This window comes from Pogoniulus pusillus, chromosome 12, assembly GCF_015220805.1.
Source record: "Pogoniulus pusillus isolate bPogPus1 chromosome 12, bPogPus1.pri, whole genome shotgun sequence".
Taxonomy (NCBI): domain Eukaryota; kingdom Metazoa; phylum Chordata; class Aves; order Piciformes; family Lybiidae; genus Pogoniulus; species Pogoniulus pusillus.
In genome coordinates this window covers 8,102,758-8,125,336 of record NC_087275.1, presented here as the reverse complement: position 1 = coordinate 8,125,336, position 22,579 = coordinate 8,102,758, and the positions used below count along the sequence as shown (strand labels likewise).

The 22,579-nt window shown below is 40.4% G+C and overlaps 1 protein-coding gene across 1 annotated transcript in view; it reads right to left on the bottom strand.

Moving 5' to 3' along the window:
* ROBO1 (roundabout guidance receptor 1) overlaps window positions 1-22,579 on the bottom strand; it is an 861,053-nt gene that overhangs the window by 22,600 nt on the left and 815,874 nt on the right. Inside the window, exons 19-24 of the mRNA XM_064152293.1 lie at window positions 20,487-20,684; window positions 16,987-17,013; window positions 14,150-14,192; window positions 10,241-10,395; window positions 6,452-6,787; window positions 3,850-3,957 (exon numbers count right to left, since the gene is read on the bottom strand). Of these exons, the coding sequence (XP_064008363.1) occupies window positions 3,850-3,957; window positions 6,452-6,787; window positions 10,241-10,395; window positions 14,150-14,192; window positions 16,987-17,013; window positions 20,487-20,684 (867 nt within the window). The remainder of the gene's footprint in view (window positions 1-3,849; window positions 3,958-6,451; window positions 6,788-10,240; window positions 10,396-14,149; window positions 14,193-16,986; window positions 17,014-20,486; window positions 20,685-22,579) is intronic.

Genomic DNA, 22,579 nt, shown 5'->3' with positions numbered 1-22,579 from the left:
GATCGATGAAGTATGGCACAAATGTTTTCTACTACTATTACTGGGAAATTATAGCTCATAGCAGAACAGTGCAGTTTTAGCAGTTCCAATAACTTTGAATAAGACCAATTATTCAAGTGGTCTTAAAGTTTAATGTTAGAGATGGCTATGATGAGATCTAACCCTACCATTGTTCCTTGGTGTACATTGTTATTCTTCTTTATTATTATGTCTTTAATCATAGAATCAACCAGGTTGGAAGAGACCTCCAAGATCATCCAGGCCAACCTAGAACACAGACCTACTCACTCAACCAGACCATGGCACTAAGTGCCTCATCCAGGCTTTTCTTCAACACCTCCAGGGACAGTGCCTCCACCACCTCCCTGGGCAGCCCATTCCAATGCCAATCACTCTCTCTGGGAAGAACTTCCTCCTAACATCCAGCCTATACCTCCCCTGGCACAACTTGAGACTGTGTCCCCTTGTTCTGTTGCTGGTTTCCTGGCAGAAGAGACCAACCCCCACCTGGCTACAACCTCCCTTCAGGTAGCTGTAGACAGCAATGAGGACTGCCCTGAGCCTCCTCTTCTCCAGGATAAACACCCCCAGCTCCCTCAGCCTCTCCTCATAGGGTTTGCGTTCCAGGCCCCTCACCAGCTTTGCTGCCCTTCTCTGGACACATTCCACCACCTCAACATCTCTCTTGAATTGAGGGGCCCAGAATTGGACACAGGACTCAAGGTGTGCCCTGACCAGCACTGAGTACAGGGGAAGAATAACCTCGCGCATCCTATTGGCCACACTGTTCCTGATACAGCCCAGGATGCCATTGGCTCTCTTGGCCACCTGGGCACACTGCTGGCTCATCTTCAGCTACTATCCACCAGTACCCCCAGGTCCCTTTCTTCCTAGCTGCTCTCCAGCCACTGTCTCCAGCCTATAGTGCTGCTTGGGGTTGTTGTGGCCGAAGTGCAGAACCCTGCACTTGGCCTTGTTAAATCTCATCCCACTGATCTCTGCCCACCCATCCAGCCTGGCAAGGTCCCTCTGCAGGGCTCTACTAACTTCCAACAGATCAACACCTGCTCCTAGCTTGGTGTCATCTGCAAACTTACTGATACTGGACTCAATCCCCTCATCCAGATCATCAATAAAGATGTTGAACAGGACTGGGCCCAGCACTGATCCTTGGGGAACACCACTAGTGACAGCTGCCAACTGGATGTGTCACCATTCACCACCACTCTCTGGGCTCAGCCATCCAGCCAGTTCTTGACCCAGCAAGTCAGTATAGTGGCTATATCTAATTGCAGATATAGTCACCATATTTTTGAGCATGTTTTAGAACCCTTCACATTTCTCTCTTCAGCTGAGGCATGGCTTTCTATCACCATAGCTAAGCCTTATAGACATGATTAAATATGTTGCAGTGAGATTTAGAAAGGTTGTTTCTCTCCTATCTGCTGTCTTGGATTTTCCATGCTTCTGCACAGTAGTTCTGCTTATTATTGTCCTGCATTAGCTGCCAGATATGAATATGTTTTAGCTAAGTACAATTATTTTTCTGGTATCTCAGTATGTCAAGTAAGATCTTAGCTATCCCAGGGTGACTATCATCTGCATTCTCTACTCTAAGCACCATGATATATACTAGGTTTAGCACAATTAATTTATAACTCTTGTCACCTTGCTTCATTCCTGCTGGGGTTCTTTGGATGGGACTATAAATTGTTAGCATTATGAACAACCTTAACACGTGTCAGAATGGAGAATATCATCTTGTCATTCTACATTTGCATGGGTTCATAATTCTGAGAGGCTTCACGCTGAATTTTAGGTCTCAATGTCACTGAGTACAGGCTCATCACCACACCTTGATGTTGTAGACCTGGGAATGGGTAAAAGGCTGGCCCTCAGAACACCTCTGAGCAGCTAGGAGCACTGGGAATCATGCTTACCTCACCCCAGCCCCTGAAAATTCACAGTATCACCAAGGTTGGAAGAGACCTCACAGATCATCAAGTCCAACCCTTTACCACAGAGCTCAAGGCTAGACCATGGCACCAAGTGCCACGTCCAATCCTGCCTTGAACAGCTCCAGGGACAGCGACTCCACCACCTCCCCGGGCAGTCCATTCCAGTGTCCAATGACTCTCTCAGGGAAGAACTTTCTCCTCACCTCCAGCCTAAATTTCCCCTGGCGCAGCCTGAGGCTGTGTCCTCTTGTTCTGGCACTGGCCACCTGAGAGAAGAGAGCAACCTCCCCCTGGCCACAACCACCCTTCAGGTCATCCAAAGGCACAGCAGGCTTATCTACATGCTAATGCCTCTACTGTGCCTTAGCCACAGTACACCCAGATAGAGAGCAGGTTAGGACTATGGTAACTGGACTATCAAAGGCAGCAGCAGAACAAAAGGTGTGTGTGGGAAATCTTCATCTTGATTAGTAGACAAAGTCCACAGTGATGATGATTGTGACCATAACTCACCCTATAATTGCCTTGGTGCAAACAAAAATAGGCTAAGTATCAGACATACAGTAAAGCCCCCAAACAAGCCTACACACATCTTCTGCTTTAGCTCTAAATGTTTCACACACCTTCACAAGAAATCAAAGCTGAAAGTGATCAGGTTATACCATGACGAGAAGCAATACATTTTGAATAAACTCACATTCTCTACTTCTGAAGCACAGAGTGCAATGTCAATGCATTTTCCTGCACAAGACAGCTGTCTTGTTACACGATTGTTACAAAGGACTTCTTTTTTTGTAGGAGCTACTGATAAGGAACAACATTTAACTAATCACCTACTGTCTACGTTTGATGTACAAGAATAATCTTGATGAACAGGCACTGAAATCTATAAAATATCTTTTATTCAATAAAATACATGGGCTTAGTTTTAAAAATGAAAACTTTATTCAAGTAGCTCTCTTAATTATCACTCAAATACTGTGGTACCCTGAGCCTTTTTATGAATAAGGTTGTCATATGTTAGTACAGTACCAAGAAGGTAACATATAAATGTGTCTTTTGTGATAGACAAAAAGGAATTGTTATGACTTGTCCATCTGGAGACCGTAGTACTAACCAGTAGGGCACTAATATCAGGAAATCCAACTTCTATTGGATTTCATGACTTTTACAACAGGATGTGCTAGTTTGAGCCTAGCTAGGATGTTTTGGTGAGAACAACCAGATTACAGGCTGTGAAAGGAAAACAGTGGTGATGTCTACTTTGCTCATAGGCTTGCTGAGGTGTATAAGAACAAGAAATCAAAGCACAGATAAACTACTTCTGCTGCTGGGGAGGTCTGAGCTGCATCTCCCTAACCTCAACGTCTGTTTTTCTTTCCTAATCCACTTTGCTTCCTAACCCCCTGGCTGAACCTCCATTATTCCTTGGGACTGGGGTAAGGTTGAGAGGGGTAGGGGGAAGGTGAAGGGGTGGTTGGGAGCCCCTCCTGGGGACTCAGGTTTCTGGGAGGGCTGTTGTGTTTCTGTATTAGCTTTTACCTTGTCTATTTCTGTCTATAACTGTATATACTGTAACTATCTGCTTGTATATTGTGCTAGCTGTAAATAGAAGATTCATTCAATTTCCAGAGCCAGCTGAGTCTAGTCCGGGTGATTTCCAAAGTGTGTGGGGGTGGGGAACACCCAAACCATCACATTGGGGACAATCAATTACTTAATTGACATTTAGATGGCACCAGATGATCATGAGGATACATTGGAAGCACAAGCATCTTTTAGTGCTGTATTACTGTCGGCGGGTTGCTCCCCATAACTAGTGCTAACCATGGCTAGAGCACCCAAGCAACAACAACAACAAAAAGGTTTAGAAAACACTGTAGATACTCACCAGATGTACTACTCCCTCTGTCCGAGCTGTTGTAGGATCCACCTGTATTCTGGTCATAGGACTGGTTGTATGGTATAGTCTGAGCCATGTTGTCATTTACCCGGTAATCTGCAAGTTTAATAGTATAGTTAATGCTACCCTACAGAAACACATACACTTTTATATACCTGCTTTATGACACAAAGTAAGACCTCCTGAAAGTAGCAGAGAAGAAATAAACTCACTTTTTGAAAGGAAAATAATCCTATAATCATGTCTTATTTTTATCCTGCATCTCATTTCAAGTTTAAGGAATATCATGGGAACTTACTAGCTCTGCAGTAAAAATGAAGCACAGTTAAGTTCCAGGCAGAGGCTGCCTCTGCAATGATTATGTTTCAATGGACATATATATATATATATATATATATCCTGTAGGAGTATTTTGCATATGAATTGATTGTCACCTTGATTGATTTTCCATGGTCTTTGCTTAATTTACACATGCAGGACAGCAAACGGACTGCGGTAGCTACTTTTTGTGTTTTCAAAGGTGACAATCCCACATAGCAGTCAGCCCTGCATTACAAGAGCTGAATGATCTGCTGCAGCAACAATGCAGCTCCACTAAATTTGGTTTACAACAGAAGAGGTCTTTGTTCAATGCCTGCTGGCTCCAAGATTTCTATTTACACTGGGTCATGTAGGTTGCAGCTACAAGGCAGGGCCTTTTTCTGCTAATGGCTGTTTCTGTAACTTCCTTCTCCAGTCCCAAAGCATTCGATACACACATCTTACTTTTAAATCTGGATTTGGCAACCAGATCTGTAAAACTTGATCAGAAGTAATAATAATAATAATCATCTGACAAAACAGTACTCTCATGCCAAAAAGGGATTACAATTTACAGAGAACAGAAAGGACCTGAGTTATTCTTCATATAGCAAGCAAAACTGTGTCATAAGCTGAACCACTGGACATAAAGTGACAACGAAGCACAGCATGTAACTCATCAAAACAGTTATATCCCATCACAACAGCTGCAGGTATAATCATCACCAAGATGGCTTTGACTTAGGAAATGAGAAAACCAAGATCAGAAAACTGACTCATAAAATAGCAAATCAAAAGGAAAAAAAAAAACAAACCCACAACAAACCAAAACAAAATAAACAAAACTAAGAATTCAGTCCCCATCTGCTGCAGAAATGTTTGGGATAATGTAAGCATGGGAAAAAGAGCAAAATGATAAATTCCACACGAGAGTGTATTCTGTAATAGTTTCTCAGCCTAGTTGCATTCCAGAAACCATGCTGAAGCCCTACATACCACATATGTTTACACAGAGGATAAACAGCAAATCAACACTCTGAAATATGTATATATAACTGTCAGCAGACAATGCTTTAAGGGGGCCTTTCCACACTACAATATGCTAGAAAACATGCAGCTGTAATATACACAGTTTGAAAGATGCAATATCTTCCAGGATAGAAAAACCAAACACGTTTTAATTCCAAACCAGATATGTAATACAGAGTTCATGAAAGAAAACATAATTACAGAACCTTACAGCTTTCACCCTCTAGTAAGGAGCCACAAAACCTGATTTTTCTTTTGACATGTTTATGTCAAGGGAAGGTGTCACATTTTACATTGCCCTTTGAACTCCTCTGTGAGTAGATGGGTCCAGAAGAGAAATCAGCATTCCTGTAATGGAACTTATCTTTCTGCTGGGTAACTTATGACTATGCGATCACTTGAGTTACAACAATCCAAGTCAGAATGGGTCCAGTTCCTAGGGATACTGTTTTGCAAATCAGGTTATTAAAAGAGGTTGCATGGTAGCCTGGAGGCCTAGCAAGAAATCACATACCTATTTTTTTCCAACTCCCACATATTACATTAAAGAAACACGCCCTCGAGGCCACAAAGGTACATTCTGATCTTTCCCGTTAACACTGAAATCAATTTATTTTTAGCTTCTGGATCCACAGACTTCCATCAAGGTAACAAAGGAATTTAGTTTCCAAAATTGTGTGTGGTAGCACTGCCTCTCAATACACGAATCGAAGGCTTGCTAGGAACAAGTTTAAATTGATTTGGATCACTCCACTTGTGTCCCCAGTGTACAACACAATGCAATTTTCCAGAGTCTGATATGCAAAATTTCATTCGTTTACACGAACATGTAGATTTAATTAGTCTCCATCCACGACTGGGAAGAGTGGGTTGACCTATTTAGAATTTAAGGTAGAGTATAATGTGACTACCATACATCTGGCTGATGAATAAAATATCTGGCCTCTGTCCTAACTGATCTCTTACCTACTATTACATCTAAATCAACCTCGAATCCATAGCAAATGCATTTTAGTCAAGTCTTTTCTAAAGATACAGCTTGCTATTTTTTTAATAATAAATTCAGTAGCTGAAGGTTATTATGGTGCTAATTAACTTTCTGACACTGTTAACTGCAGATTCCTAAATCCAAAGAGGGAGAAGCCTAAAAAGCACTACAGAAGTTTGTAACTGCCGAACCTGAAAGCTTTAGACTCCCAGCACTAGAAGGTCAAAACTCCTCTGATGCCTAAAGAGGAGAAACAAGCTAAAAGCTCTTCACCTTTGTTTAATTTGTTTTGCTCCATAATGTTGTACTGTATGGGTGCAACCTCTTGCTTTTGCTGACCAGAGGGTTTCCAGTGTTTCTCATTCGTTTCCCCGTTGCCATTGTTAACATTATTGCTGATATTTGACTGGATGAGTTGAGTAGTGGCATAAGGAGTGGGCTGCCCAGGCTGGCTGACAAATCTTCCATCCTTTAGATTTGGACTATTGAAGGTTTTCATCTCATTGATTTTGTTGCTGAGGTCCACGTCACCATATACAGTTGACTCAGGCAACATCAGGTTTGTCTGCTTGTTGTCCAGCTGATTGTTGTAATTTGCTATACAATCGGCTAACCACAGAGGAAAGAAAAAAGAAAAGGTCATTCTGTTCGCTTACACTCTACTTCCAATGAAATTCCCTTTAAAAATGTCTAAGTGCACAACTATATGGCTTGCATCCACCAATGAAATTCCCTTTAAAAATGTCTAAGTGCATGGCTTGCATCCATGATACTCTCATTAACTCAAGAACATACAGAACATAATTCACCTCATTAGCGACTGCTTCAAAAGCAGTGCTCGCTGCTTCGATACGCTGCAAATTCAGACTCTCTGAATTGTACCTGCAATGACTTACCTTGCTGGGCTTTTTTCTGCAGTGGCCACACATACATCCACATTTTTAGATACTAAATTCACTACGATATAGGTATCAAATCAATGACTGCGAATAAAATAGTTAGCGTGGAAAGGAAAAACCAACTAGAACCTCATGCTGGGAACAACTAAACATGACAGGCATCTTAGGTCATCTCGACAGCATTTAGCCTTGCCATAAGGAACATACAGTGGATTGTTACAGAATCATAGAATCAACCAGGTTGGAAGACACCTCCAAGATCATCCAGTCCAACCTACCCCCCAGCCCTATATCCAGTCAACTAGACCATGGCACTAAGTGCTCCAAACCATCATGGTACAAGTTTGCCCAATCTTGCTGTAGCTGATACAACAATGGACTTGTTCTCCTAAGAGTATATAAAACAGACTGGAAATTATTACATAGAACAGAATTCAAGAGAAGGAGTACAATGCAAAAGGTAACTCAGCACCTAGTAGCAAGTCTTTATTTGATCGTTGTTTCCTCGTACAGTCTTGCAGTTTGGCTTGAAACAAAAAGACAGGAAAGCAATATGGAACTTGTGCTAATTTGTAGTTGCTCTGGATATTGCAAATTCAGTAATACCATAGTCCTGCATGCTAAATATGTTATATAGACAGCATGAGTTCATCCTTCTAATAGTTATTGCATCATGAGATCACCAGTCATTGCACAGAGTAAATGAGACATGTATTAATGCTCTGGCCACTACTGCGTGAACCAGCGTGGCTGCCTTTTGCATTCTCTTGGCTCTGCATGACAGCAGCTCCACACATTTTTTTTCCTCTCCATCTCCTGAATGGAGTAACACAGCCTGTGGGTCAACAGTAGGAAGGCTAAGTGAAACCAGCATTCAATGATCATTAAGCAAAAATTCTCATTTTCCAGCTGATTAATGCATCAATAATTACATAACAATCACCAGGGATATAGTTTTCCCTTTTTTAACAGATGTGGTATTTATGCTAGAGAGCCTGATTCAAAACCCAAAATCCATTACCTGTGCCCACAGTTAATTTATTGGAGAGGGTGCCAAATGTAAGTACAGAATTCAGGATTTGATCATTGTTTTCTGTAGCTATTAAATATAGAGCATGTTCAATCTCAAATAGAGAATTCCTAATACATACATCTTTTTCTTTAAAAAAAATAAATAGATCCTGGAATAGAGAATTAAAATATTACTTGAGGCAGAAAAACACTGATCTTCATTTTGGTGATTAAGGAACAGCATCAGAACATACCCCATACCGCTTATAATTGCATGTTTCATGCCCCTCAGCTTGTGTTTTTTGAAGATTTTCACTTTTCTTTCTCATGTGAGCTGTTATTTATTGATTCACAGGCTTCAACTTCTTCATTTCTACATTTAAGTGCTTTCATTTCTGCTTTTTCTCTTGCCTACTTAAAGCATGCTAGTCTTACCTCCCCCCTAAGTCTATTCTATCAGGCAATTACATATCCAACAAATTCTTCATTCCTAATTCCTCCTGCTTTGTTATAATATATTTGCAGAGTCACTTACAACATGTTCCTTGCCTTCTTCTGTTTTCAGCTATATTGAATTAGTGTGGAGGGTGATATAATCAATAGAGTATATGTAGTAGGCACATTAGAATTCCTTACACAAAATACTTAACCCAAACTGGTTTAACCACGTAACAGAAGATTTATTTTATACTTCTAGAACAACACATTCCCATTTTGCAGACTTGGAAGAGAGCTCTATACTTAAAAAAATAAATAAATTAAATGCACAGTTATTTAGCACATTCACAGCTTTAGAGGGGAATATCCAACTCTGCTGCTTCACAGCATAAAACAAGCCCTAACTGATACAGTTAGGAGTATTTGCCAGATTTTCCAGGATAGAAGATACAATTGTGAGCATCTTGTCTGACCCTCAAGCTCATAAGCTCTACTTCAAAGGAAGGAATCACTTTGCAACACGACCAAGATTAATGTAAAAGCTAAATTGAGCAAGAATCCATTGCAGCTCATGGCAAGATGTTATAATAGCTTATAACCTCCAGAAATGTGCATTCTCTCCCTTGTCTGCATTTGTTGTTTCAGTTATTTGAACTTGGTATGTCTGTACTTGCCACAGTTAAGTATCTCTGCATTAGAAATCTTCTTACATAGGTATTTGTGGATGTGATATCCTCAGGCAGAGTAAGATACAAGTCTACAACGTTAAAATCTTTCACCTTCCTCTGAAGCACCTGGCACTGGTTACTGTCAGACAGCATATTGCAGGAGATGAATTACTACCATCACATTATGTCTAGTTTCACATTAATTACAGGAGGCAATGCTGTTTTGCACTTATGCAACCTCACTACAGGTAATCACAGCTTCTCTCTGAAATGCTGGGAAATGCTACTGGCAAAAAAGCCACCTAGCAATGCTAGTACTACAGAAAAGACTAATTTTCATTCCTCATCAGTAACACAAACCAGGTTAATGGTTGTCCATTCGAAACAAAACGCGCAACAAGCAGAGCTTCCAGATATATTGCCCCAGCTGTATTCCCAAGGAACTCACAGGGTGAGTCTTGCCCAAGCTCCTGGGAACTACCACTTAACCTAACATTTCCCAGTTGCTTTTAGAGTTTGAAATTAACTTTCTGATCCACACGTGCTAAATAGAAAAGCAGCTATCCAATTTTGTACAGAATAGCAGCCCAAGGGAGGTTTTGAATGTTGCAAAGTAGGCTGACTGGCTTGGAAGGATTCTAACTGTATTTTACTTCTTGCTTCTCTTCACACTCAAACCAGATGGAAAATCTCTGTACTGTCACTTTGGTACTTATCCTTCTCCATCCAAGCAACAAGGATATATGAAACAACCACAAATTTACCTTATCCACTCTCTTTCAGAAGCTGAAACATAGCAGTTTGGTGCAGCTTTTGGTAACATTGATCCTTGCAGGAGCTCCTTTAGCCTACAGCTTGCTACAACTATCCAAGGGAAACTGGGAAAAAACAAGCGTTCTAAAAAGGGACCAAAAGCATAATTATGACATAGAGGAGAGACTCTATTAAGTCTAAATAAGAAAACAAACAAACTGTATGCTCTCTCAGGTATCAGACATGTAGGCTCTGAAAAGAAGATTCTTTAACAAGGTAGAAACACAACTAACCTGGTCGACTGTATGTGGTAAGGTTGCTGTCACTGTTTCCATTGCCAGAGGTGCAGCAGTTGATGGAGCAGTCATTGTGATTGTTCCCTGTGTTAGGCCAAGTATCTGCTAGCCATGGCTGAGTGGCTGGTTCACTGATGTTTAGGAGCCCTGGCCTTTAAGAAATAAAGCTTGGTCATTTCAAAAATTAAACAAAAGTATTTTCACATCTATTCTTCTCATAAGGTTAGATACTACAAAAATACTATCACCTATTTTAAGGCTTGGCCACTGGAAAAAGAACAGGCTGGCTCAATTATTTAATGGTTTCTAGTCTCCTATGTAGAATCATAGAATCACAGAATCATAGAATCAACCAGGTTGGAAGAGACCTCCAAGATCATCCACTCCAACCTAGAACCCAGCCCTATCCAGTCAACCAGACCATGGCACTAAGTGCCTCATCCAGTCTTTTCTTGAACACCTCCAGGGATGGTGACTCCACCACCTCCCTGGGCAGCTCCTGCTCCTTGATAAGATACTTTGAAGTGATCAGCCACGGGCAGAATCAATTCAGTTTGCTGAACGACACATCGGTGTGTAACCTCTACCTGTCCTTTTGTTTTGGGGCTGGTTTATATTTCTTTTTATGGCTGCATTTTTATTTATATGACCCTTCTCATTCTCTTAAAGAAAGCAAGGTAAAAATGGGGAAATTAGCAAGTAAACCACCGCCACCAACAAAATCACACATGGAAACAAGACGGGCACGTGGAAACCAGAGCTGAGTCTGAATGTGAATGCTTCCAAATTCTTGGTGATTCATGAAGTCAGGCTTTTCTCACCATTAGATAGTACTACAGCAGTGGATCAAAGAGAGCAGCAGATTACAGAAACTTCTGTCTCTTGGGAGAATTTGGATCTCACTAAGCATACTGAGCGTGTGCTACATCTTTGTAAAAGAGTAAGCCACTCGCTTAATCTTTAGGTAGGTGGAACAGTAGCAGCTCCTAAGCAAGTTGAAAGGAACTGGAAATAACAACTTTAAAACTATTCAGATACTAATGCTGTACACAGACAGCATTCTGAAATGAAACAAAGTGTATTCCTGCCATCAGCAGAAAGAAATAGCATTCCTCGGGTTCCAAGTTGCTGGATTTTTCTACTACATGCAAAAGATGCTCCAGTGAATATTCCATAGAAACTTCAGTGACTGTGCAGTGGCATGTTATAAAGTCCCACATAAGGAGCATCTCCTAAAAGCTTAAAATTGCCCTTGATAGCTAAGGTGTTTTAAAAAAAGGTCATTTTAGCCACTGGCACATATATGAGAAAAAGGAGCACAGCCTCTTTCATTGCAGGCTTTAACAGGCAGTTTTCCATTCGAAATAGTGCAGATATTAGTCTCCATACTACTAGACATGATGCTCTTCAGCAAGAAAAATATGCTAATCCTCTTAAATTCCAAGTAGAGAATACAAACTGCATGCAGTTAGTTGTGGGGAATATAGGCTGCCAGTGCCAGTCTTGGAATGACATTTAAAAGACCTATACATGTATGTGTGCATATTTCTGTGCTGTGTATGTCATCTGCCAATTTAATATAGGAGGTAATGAAGCTTACTGTTAGGCCAACAAACGAGCCAATACACTGAACAGGTGCTTGCACATGTAACAGTGCAGCTACGTAGCCCTGCATGCAGGCTCTCTGATTTGAAGTACTCTGCATTTTCCCTACCATTCTGTGCTTACAGTGAAACTCGAGGCATCTGGAGGACACCAAGCTTTCCAGAATGTTTCAGCACTTTCAAGACCCATGTACTGGATTTTTGGATAGAGATTTGAAATAGCATCCACATCTGCTATCACATAAGAAATGTGGTATGAAGGATTTAAGTACAGGAAAACTTTAATTGGAGCAATTTAGGTGGAAGTGTAAGAAAGAGATGTTTGCACTACAGCTCCATAGCCTGGTGAAGACTAGAGATCATATTTTCCAATAATCTTTAACCTTTGCAGCAAATACCTGGAATCCTAGAATTACTGTGCTGTGTCTGGGGTTGGGATAGGCTGAGGAAGTAGCTGTGTGAGTGCCTGGCTCCTGGCAAGAGTAAATTCACCACAACTACCTTTACTTGAATCATGACTACAGAAATGAAGATCTGGTTGTTTCTTCATTGCCATGGCAGTGGAGATTATGTTGAAATCTATCACTGAGGCATTTGGAACTCTGACTAATGCCTTAATACACCCATATAAGTGCACTTAGGAAAAATGCTAAACCTCTCCAAAACGCTGTAAATACAATGTAAGGATGTGAAAACTTCTGATTTGGAATTTGGAGGAAGGTATGTCAAAATAAGGTAGCTTTTTTTTTGCACTGAAGAATGACATCTTGCATTCTACAAAACATGGTACAATGTTATACATCTCACCAATGCTACATATGTAAATGAACAAAAGAAGCACAGATGCCAGCACCTTGAATCAATTACACTGCTGGATTGTGGCACTGATCCTTAAAACTAGGACAGTAAAAAACGGTGCTGCTTCTCCAGCAGTACTGGAATAACTGTAGGTGATGTAGACACTACTGGGTTCATTTATGTCCTCTGAGTCTACGTGAGTGTGCTTTGTCTAGCTTGTGCTATGGGAAGAGTGAGAAAGCACAGCGACACAAAGAACACAAAGGATGTTCACTGTGTATCTTTTTGAACAACCTTGTCAGGAAAAGAGAGGGTTCGTCTCTGTTCTGTCTTATTTTCTCACTACCCAGGGGTGAAGGCAACAACTCAGTGATTCACTGATTTATCCATTCAAAAATCACATGGTAACTGTTCTAGAGGTTTTGCTCCTTGATTTTATGGCATCAACAACACAGCAGCATACAGTGCTGGACAGAGGTATTTGCAGTCGCTTTTAAGATGCCAGGTTCAGCAGCAAGAGAGTAGCCTCACCTCTGCATAGCATTCAAGTAGACAAGGAATGTTTCATTTTATACTTAATCTTTACCACTCCTGATTTTTCATACAAGGTGCCACTTGTGAAGCAGGATTCGACATAGAAATTTATCACCCAGCTGCTCTCTGGGATTTCGTAGTTTATTTCAGTATCATGCCAAATCTTTAACTAAGATGCTTATAAATAGGCATGGTTGAATGTGATGTAGGAAAAGAAAGCACAACAAAAAGATGTGCTAAACCAAAACTGCTGGCTTGCCTTTTTGTTTTAAAAATGTCACTTTGCCTCCTGAAAAAAACTCCACCTTTACATGAAAAAAAATGTATATTTTACTGCTTTGTTCCACTGTTTTCCACTAAGTAACAATTTAAACCCAGGTGTTTGAATAAAATTCTTTATCTGGAACGGGCTATGTTCTCAAAGAGAGGGGCTTGAATTCAAAACACACCTGATTCCCTCTCCTCCTGTACCTTGTCGCTTGTTAAGTGATGCTCTAACAGTTTCGCATTCATAGCAAGATTTTTGTCTTAAAAGGCATCCTATAAGCTGTTTATACCTTCAAGAATTCCTTTCAATAAGCGTTTTCTTCTCTGTGAACCAGCTATATTTCTTAATCTTCATAAATGCCACGACTTAATTACTTTTACTCCCTTAATCAGCTGCTAAACCAGTCATTTTGAAGTTAAAGTGCTCCCTCTGCTGCCCAATTTTCGAGACGCAACATTTACGGATTAACAAAGCTCAAACGTTACGACTTGATCTTTGGAAGTCAGCCTACAAAAAAAATTAAGCCATCTATTCTTCTCCTGAAGATAATATATACATATATATGTAAAAAATGTATAAATTAATATAACAAATCAAAACGCCTATCTTCAAGTGATTATTCTGCATCACCTAGAAGGATAATCGCGCTCCTTAAAACGTAGCCGCGCATGATTTATAGCTTTAAAAACAAACCATAATTACCTGCCTCCACTGCTTACGGCTTCTCCTCCTCTCTGATATGTTACTGGAAAAATTAGAAATAGAGAAATAAAGGGATAATTTAAAAATCAGAAAAGACTCCTTAAATAGCAACATGCCATTTGCCTTTGTTCAGTTTTAGCTAAGACAATAAGCACACATTGTTTACACGTGAACCCTGCGTCGCATTCTGCATGCTACTCCTTTGAATGTATGCGTACACACAATATTTGTGTTGCTAGATAACTGCTAGCCTTAGCTCCAACCAACTTTTGTCTTTCATTTCTGCTCTGAACAACACACACATATGTATGTATCCCTTAAGAAAGCAGGAAGAGATACATTAGGTTTAAGCTTAACGCAGCTCTGATGGCTTCAGTGGAGTTACTCTGTGGAAGAATTTATGTCATGTCTTTATTTCATGAATGGCTAGATATTACCTTACTGTTTTGGTAAGATTAAAGAGGCATCCTGGAATCTTCTTTCCAATGTAAATGATTTTTAATCATTTTAATCATTTTTAAATGATCATTTACATTGGAATCTTCTTTCCAATGTAAATGATGACTTATTACAGTCAAGCCTTCTGCAAAAACACACTATCTTTCTGCATGCAATTGCACTACACTCATGGAAATAGACACACTCTAAAAGTCCACAGGAGATTCACATTCTATGGTATTTTACAACTGGATTTATTACTGATACTTTTTAATCTAAACAACATCAACAACCAAAAAAATGTATAGATCTTGGTTAAAAATGTCTAGTAGAAAGAGTAGAAACAGTTTTCCTAGCATTCCAGAAGCATTACATATTAATAAAGTGTATGTCCACATGCATTTAATTGTGGCACGGACTGCAAATACTTCATGGGAAGAATCATGGTTGAAAAGTTAGTTTCTGAGATCGCAAACATCCAAGAAGAACTCTGCAAGTTTGAATTTGGTTTGGCAAAAGGTTAAGGAGATTGTCTCCCTGCAAATGCTGATGGATTCTACATTTCCCAGCTAGGAATATGTAGAAAGAGAGCAGCCAAATTCTGCTCTTTAGAAGAACTCCAAACTAGGAGTCTGCAAGAGAGAGATAAATGCTGGCAGTGATTACAATAACCGGATTAAAACGTAGGATGCAGCGTTACAGGTAAGTCTTTAACGATAGGTAATGCTAAAGAAGAGGGTCTAGTCTCCATTGAAGTCAGTGGAACTAATGACTGGGATCCTGGATTGAAAAAGCAATTCCACCCCCCTTAAATGTTTTACATTGTGCTTGGGTTTTTTTAATTATTAGGGTTTTTTTCTTTTTCAAATTTCTCATCTAAAAACCTCAGCGCTATTTATTCTGCAACTCTGGCACATGTTATAGAGCTGTGATATTTTCCTTTTGCTGTCAACAATCCAACTGAGAAAACACATAGCAGATAACTTAACAACCTCTGCAGAATTTCAGTAGTGTGCTACAACAGTGACTGCAATAAAAGCCTCTGTTAGGCCAATTAAAGTAAGAGCAAAATAGTAATAGTTCCACTGTGGATCTCAAAAGACTTCAGAAACACTAAGAATCGCTCTGGCTCATGTCTAATAGTAAGCAACTCCACTGAATACAATAAGATGACTTTGAAAATACAGTACTATTCAATGTGATTAAAAACACATGGATAAGGCTCCAGCTCATTATGATTAGGTCTGTGTGGATGATAGCAGACAGATATTAGATTGCTTCCTCTCTAGTCACAAGTTGGAAGGATGTAACTCAGCTGCTGCCCCAAAGGCCAGTTTAGTACAGTACTGATTTTGGGCTACTACATTGTGCAAGCATCAGTGTGCAGAGGAGGGGTTTAGGTGGGTTACTCTGCCTGGATATATATGCCCTGCAAGTCTCAAAGACATCTTGTGAAAATAAGGGATTAAGACCAAAGCAAGAAGAAAAAAACCCTGCTTGTTCTCTGTGCTAGTTTGAAGCTAGCTAGAATGTTTTGGTGAGACTAGATTACAGGCACTAGCACATTCTCTCAGGCCATAGCTAGAAGTAATTAATGCAGTATACTGGTGGGTACTAAATGTGTTGAATTTTACCTACTGCAGAGGAAAATTTGCTGAGGTGCCATGCTGTGGGACTGACTGCAGGTCAGCTGTACAGATTGGAAAGGCTCTGACAGACTTTGGTGGGCTCTGGCTCAGGTTATATAATATTGTACATTTCCAAGTGAAAAGAAATAAAGATGATTTTAAATTCATCCTGACTTTGAAATGCACCTCTATTTATATAGGTTAGGATGATTATTTTACATTTTTGTGTGCCAGTAAGTGCACAAAAGGCTGCAAATAAAGAAATTTAACTGCTACAAGTCTTCAATTTGATGCCTCTTCCAAAGCTAAAACCACCTAGGACACAGGATTAATGGAGACTCAACGGAAAGAAAAGGGGCAAACGTTTCCCCACCTATGATCCATCTGAATCCCTTTCAGTTAGCATCTGAGCTTTGCAGTCATTCCTCCTCCATCAGCAGCACTCTGTGCCTCTTTAGACACAGAAGGCCACACCACTCCATCGTAATACACAAAAAGGGAGCCCAGGCTGTACAGACTAACAGGACCACAGGTTAAATTAGCATGCTTGCATCAAATGTTATGCTATAAAATAGTACTCAGAAACAGAAAAATAGTGCCAGCTACTAAGGAAATATATGCTACTTAGAGAACAAAAGGATGATACCTATTGCTAAAGAAGCTGTTTTAAACTTCAGAACAGCTGGGCTGGTTATGTCAGAAAAAAGAGGAAACAGTACCACAAACACATGCTGAAGTAACAAAGAAGGGGGGAAAAGTGCAAATATATACCTGTTGGTGTGAAGGTAAAAGACGGGACTGAAAAATCAAAACAAAATACAAACTGGTTATTAAGCTGAAGAGAGAAAGGGAAACATACCACATTAGTATAAATCTAGCAGACTGCTGAACATAAAACAAATATGTTAAACTAACCCAGTAGTCCAGTCCCACTGATACAGAAACAAAGCTAAATCGGCAGTTTCAGAAAGAAGTTTGTCTTTGCAGGCTCTATTCTGAAAGCAAACAAACAAAACCCAAAGCAAACAAACAAAAACCAGAAGCTAAAAAAAAATAATTATCAGTCTTGACATTCTGTTGTGCTCCTGAGAGGAATGGACTGTGGCTTAGCCTTTCCAATGCTCCTCACTTTGGCATTTTACTTTTCTCCTGAAAACTCTAGCACAAACAACCCCCCTGCGCTGTTAATTATCTTAGACTGCAGAATGAGGAGTTCCTACACAAAGCCTTATCAAGGTCCTTTCGAAGCTAATCTGCAGTTCACTAAGTAAATGCTCATTACACTGAACTAATAAGCACACTTAAGGATTCAGTAAGGAAACAATAATCTCATAAAGGAACAAAGAGAACTGCTGGTTTAGCGTCTCCAAATCAAGAATGGGACCAACTCTCATCGTAATAAAGACACTAAATTCTACTACAGCAATTAATTTTTGTTTTCACAGATGAGATTGTTAAACAGTAATTATCTTTCTCTCCTAAGTGATAAAAAAAATAAGAGTATGTAATACCTAAAGGTAACACCTTTCTGCCTTTCAACCCCTGACTTTAAGAAGAAAAGGTTAACAATGGAACAGTGACATTGCTTGACAATCTTCACTCTCACAGCTACTATAAATCCTTCTTGGATCAATAGTCTCTAATCCAAATACAGAGCACGAGCATCATCTGCTCTTCCCATTAGCACATACTCCCCCTCCTGTTGACAACACAGTATAGTTTTTCTATCGTGGATGGGCAGAAGGCAGCTAAGATTGCCCTTTTTGATCTCATGACAGCAAAGAGAAATGTTAAGAGAAACAATAGAATATTCACTAGAAGTAGCCTGGAGATAGAATTTGATCAGCAAACCTGTCACAGAAAGGAAAGAGAACTTGGCTAAGAGACCAGCTGCTTAATCTAATTTTTACAATAACTCCAATGTTTGGAAGGAGTTCACAATGTCTTCTTGTTATAACTTAGGATATGTTGTAGTTTTTTCTCCCTCTTCCTAAGCTGATTTATCTCCAGGGATATGACACTAAGAAAAAAAGAAAAACCTCTGAGAATGTGACCATTTCAGGCTTCATTTGTAGCACAGCTCTTTATCTTAGGGATTCCATTGTATTCTCTTTGAGTTAGGCCCTTTCATACAGTCAAGTTTAATTTAGCTGTATTCAAAAATATAGGACCATAGTAACAAGCTTTCATTAAAATACAAGGTGCATTTAAACCAGAGCTATTCAAGAGAGAATCAAGTGCCTCTGAATTAATTTTCAATCACAAGGACATGGGGAAAAAAAACCCCAACAACCAACAAAAAACCCCACCCTTAACACCACAGTCTTATTACTTTCCTGAGAGCTAAGGACTAAACCTAGTTTAGTTTCTTAAGCAACTGAGGAACAGATGAACAGAGGTTCAGCTAAATTAAATCTTTATTACTGCCACACGGAAGAACAACTTAGTTCTCAGAGCTTCTATTAATAAACTCTTCTGGGTGTGTAAGAGAGCTAGTACAATCTGTATGTGTGGGAGTAGTGAAGTATTTCAACAGATGTCAGGCCTGAAGCTAACTATAAAAAAAAATAAATAAATGCAAGACTGAAGAAAGTTTGGGCTTGTGGTGATGAGTTGATGCAATTTCTGTTTCACCAAAGATGGCTTTTTTTCCCCCCTTGAAGAATACTTGATAATGGAGATGCAGGTCTACTTTTTTTTTTTTTGGGAGGGGGGAGGGGAGTATATTTTCAATAAAATCCTCCCCAAATTATACAAAGGATATTTTGGAGGATATTGAAAACACAGCTGTTTAGAATGATAGCTGATGTTGTTAAAGGAACCGTTTTTAAGGGCAAATTGCATGCCTTCTGCTTAATCATAGGTACTGCTGAAAGCACAGCAATGTTAGTTTGATAGAAGTGTAGAAAAGCATCATGGCAGCATGCTATTAGTAAAACAAAAACATTGCAAGCCAATGCAGCAGTATGTCAAGGCTTGTCCTATCTAAGAAAACTCAGCAGCAGCAGATCAAAGGTGAAATTCATCCCTGATTTCTGTGGTTACAACTTGTCTACAACCTCTGTTCCTGAAATCTATTGTGAGCAGTGACGCTTTAACAACACAGAGGACACGCAAACTCTGCAACGCTCCAGAACCATTTTCATGTTTCCACTCACTCATTTGCTATTTTACCACTACTTCTTTTTTTTTTTTTATATAGCAATGCACTGCTACTGATTAAAAGTATTTGTGTTCTATTTGCACTGCTACTGATTAAAAGAATTTGCGTTCTATATGCCTATCGTACATTCGTTCCTGAAGTGACTAAAGAACATCATTTCATGACACATTTCATACACCAAAAGGTGTGCACCTTTTAAGCCTATGTCTACCTTTTGATTGTTAAATATCAAATATTCTCTTTATTCCTTCAAAAGCAGGACTTCACATTTTATGGCTAATTCCAGAATGTATGGTTCTTACTCTATGAGTGTCTATGAATTACTGCTTTGAAACATAATGAACTGTAGCTGATTAAATTCAGCTTTAAATCCAGGTCTTAATCAAAAGATTATTGAATCGGGAGAGATCAGGTTCATAATCCAGAGGATCATCCAGGTAGAGCTTCTGGCTTTGCTTGTCACAGGGCATACTGTAAAGCACTGCTTGCCCACTGACAACCTGATATAAAAGGTATCAATAACATGAAAACAAAGAGCGTCTTAAGTTAGTCCCACTGTTGCCATTCTAATCAAAGGCAGATGCAAGATGTGATAGCCCCAGAATTCAGACCCAATGAAGGATCTCACAAAAGCATTTACAAAATAGGCTTGGAAATTATGACTGACTTCTGCAAACAGCCACTTCACCATGTATCCCTGCTACTCAGAGAAACGCAGAGTACACACACCGAAAGCGCCACTGTAATGTACACCACTGTTAGTACTCTTAGCAGCAAGCAAAGGACTGAACAGGAAGGACAATGAACTATTAACCACTTGATTCATTTTCAGCTGGTACAGTGTCAGGTAGCAAGGACATATTGGAAGTTCCCAGCCTTTAATCCATCTTTCCAGTTCTCATTTGTAGGAGTGTCTTTATGAAAGGCTAGTCTAGATACTTCAGTAAGTTTAACACGTTATGTAAATATCACTGCTTTCTGCCTTAGCTGAAAGCACTGGAATAATCTGATAATTCTTCTTTTTAGAGAAACAAGAGACTGATGATAGAGTAAACATCCAGTAAACAGGCATTCAGCAGCCAGCAGACTGAAATATCTGATAGGGCACCTTTTCTGATACCAGCGTAAGTGCTAGTGAGTCCATTGCGCTTCTTCCTGTGCCGATACAACCAGATGCTGAAGACCATAAGGATAATCCAACAGGCTGCACCAATTCCAGCGATAAAGGCAGGCTGCTTCACTACATCAGAAATCTGCTGGGCTAAACTGACTTGATCTTCTGAAGACACAGGATTTCCATGAGAATCTGAAAAAAAAAAGACAAGATACCCCAAGCAGTCAATTGATTTGAATGAGCAACTGTAAAAGACAGCGTGAAAAGAATCACAGAATCATAGAATCAAGCAGGTTGGAAGAGACCTCCAACATCATCCAGGCCAACCTAGCACCCAGCCCTAGCCAGTTCAGACCATGGCACTAAATGCCTCATCCAGGGGCTTTTCTTCAACACCTCCAGGGATGGTGACTCCACCACCTCCCTGGGCAGCCCATTCCAATGCCAGTCACTCTCTCTGGCAACAACTTCCTCCTAACATCCAACCTATACTTCCCCTGGCACAACTTGAGACTGTGTCCCCTTGTTCTGTTGCTGGTTGCCTAGGAGAAGAGACCGACCCCCACCTGGCTACAACCTCCCTTCAGGTAGACAGCAATAAGGTCCCCCCTGAGCCTACTCTTTTCCAGGCTAAACAGCCCCAGCTCCCTCAGCCTGTCCTCATAGGGTTTGTGTTCCAGGCCCCTCACAAGCTTTTTATGACTCTAGATAGACACAACTTCTTTTCCATACAAGGGAGCAAGCAAAAGACAGCTCAAATATGAAATGCGTAGTCTGTTCGTTGAGCTCTACCAATAGGTAGAAATCAGCTATCCAAACATCCACTCATAACTCAAAAATCACAGAAAAATTACACATTCAAAGTACATTCACATGAGATTAATATTGATGGATACACTTTAATTTAGCAGTTCCTAACAGATGACTTAAACCTTGTTTTACACAGCCTAAAGTACTCTTTGCAATCTCTTGCTGTAACCTCAGTTAAAAAGGACTGAATATTTCACAGTATCACACAGTATTCACAGTATCATCAGGGTTGGAAGAGACCTCACAGATCATCAAGTCCAACCCTTTACCACAATTCTCAAGGCTAGACCACGGCACCAAGTGCCATGTCCAACCTTGCCTTGAACAACCCCAGGGACGGGGACTCCACCACCTCCCCGGGCAGCCCATTCCAGTGTCCAATGACTCTCTCAGTGAAGAACTTTCTCCTCACCTCAAGCCTAATTTCCCCTGGCGTAGCTTGAGGCTGTGTCCTATTGTTCTGGTGCTGGCCACCTGAGAGAAGAGAGCAATCTCCCCCTGGCCCCAACCACCCTTCAGGTAGTTGTAGACAGCAATAAGGTCACCCCTGAGCCTCCTCTTCTCCAGGCTAAACAATCCCAGCTCCCTCAGACTCTCCTCGTAGGGCTGTGCTCAAGGCCTCTCACCAGCCTCGTCGCCCTTTTCAAGCATCTCAATGTCCCTCCTAAACTGGGGGGCCCAGAACTGAACACTCAAGGTGAGGTCTAACCAGGAATCTAACCAAGGAATCAAGGCAAGGTTGGACATGGCACTTGGTGCCATGGTCTAGCCTTGAGCTCTGTGGTAAAGGGTTGGACTTGATGATCTGTGACGTCTCTTCCAACCTTGTTGATACTGTGATACTGTGAAGAGAACTGTGCCAGAGCCAGCACGAACATTCTTCTCCTGTTCCTGGACTCCTGCCAGCTGATAATCCATGGACACAGTATCCAGAAGAAGACAGCAGCATTGAGGCAGAGATCATCCCTCACCAGGAGAACAAAGGTTGGAGAAAACCCTATTACCCCAGAGACTGGGAAGATTTATCATTTCCCCTCAAGCTGGGAAGATTCCAATGTCCAAGGGTCCACGGGCAAAACATTTATGTCACCTCAAATTAATTTCTCACCTCCGCCAAATAGGCGGAGGTATAGAAATCGCCCACTGCAACATACAGTGAGTGCCTACTGGAAGTTTCATTACTGCACAAGGTGAGGGCAAGAACTTGAAACTTTTACTTAGAGCAAATACTGCTTTATGCATTCCACACCTTAGTCTTTGACGCACTCACTTTTACT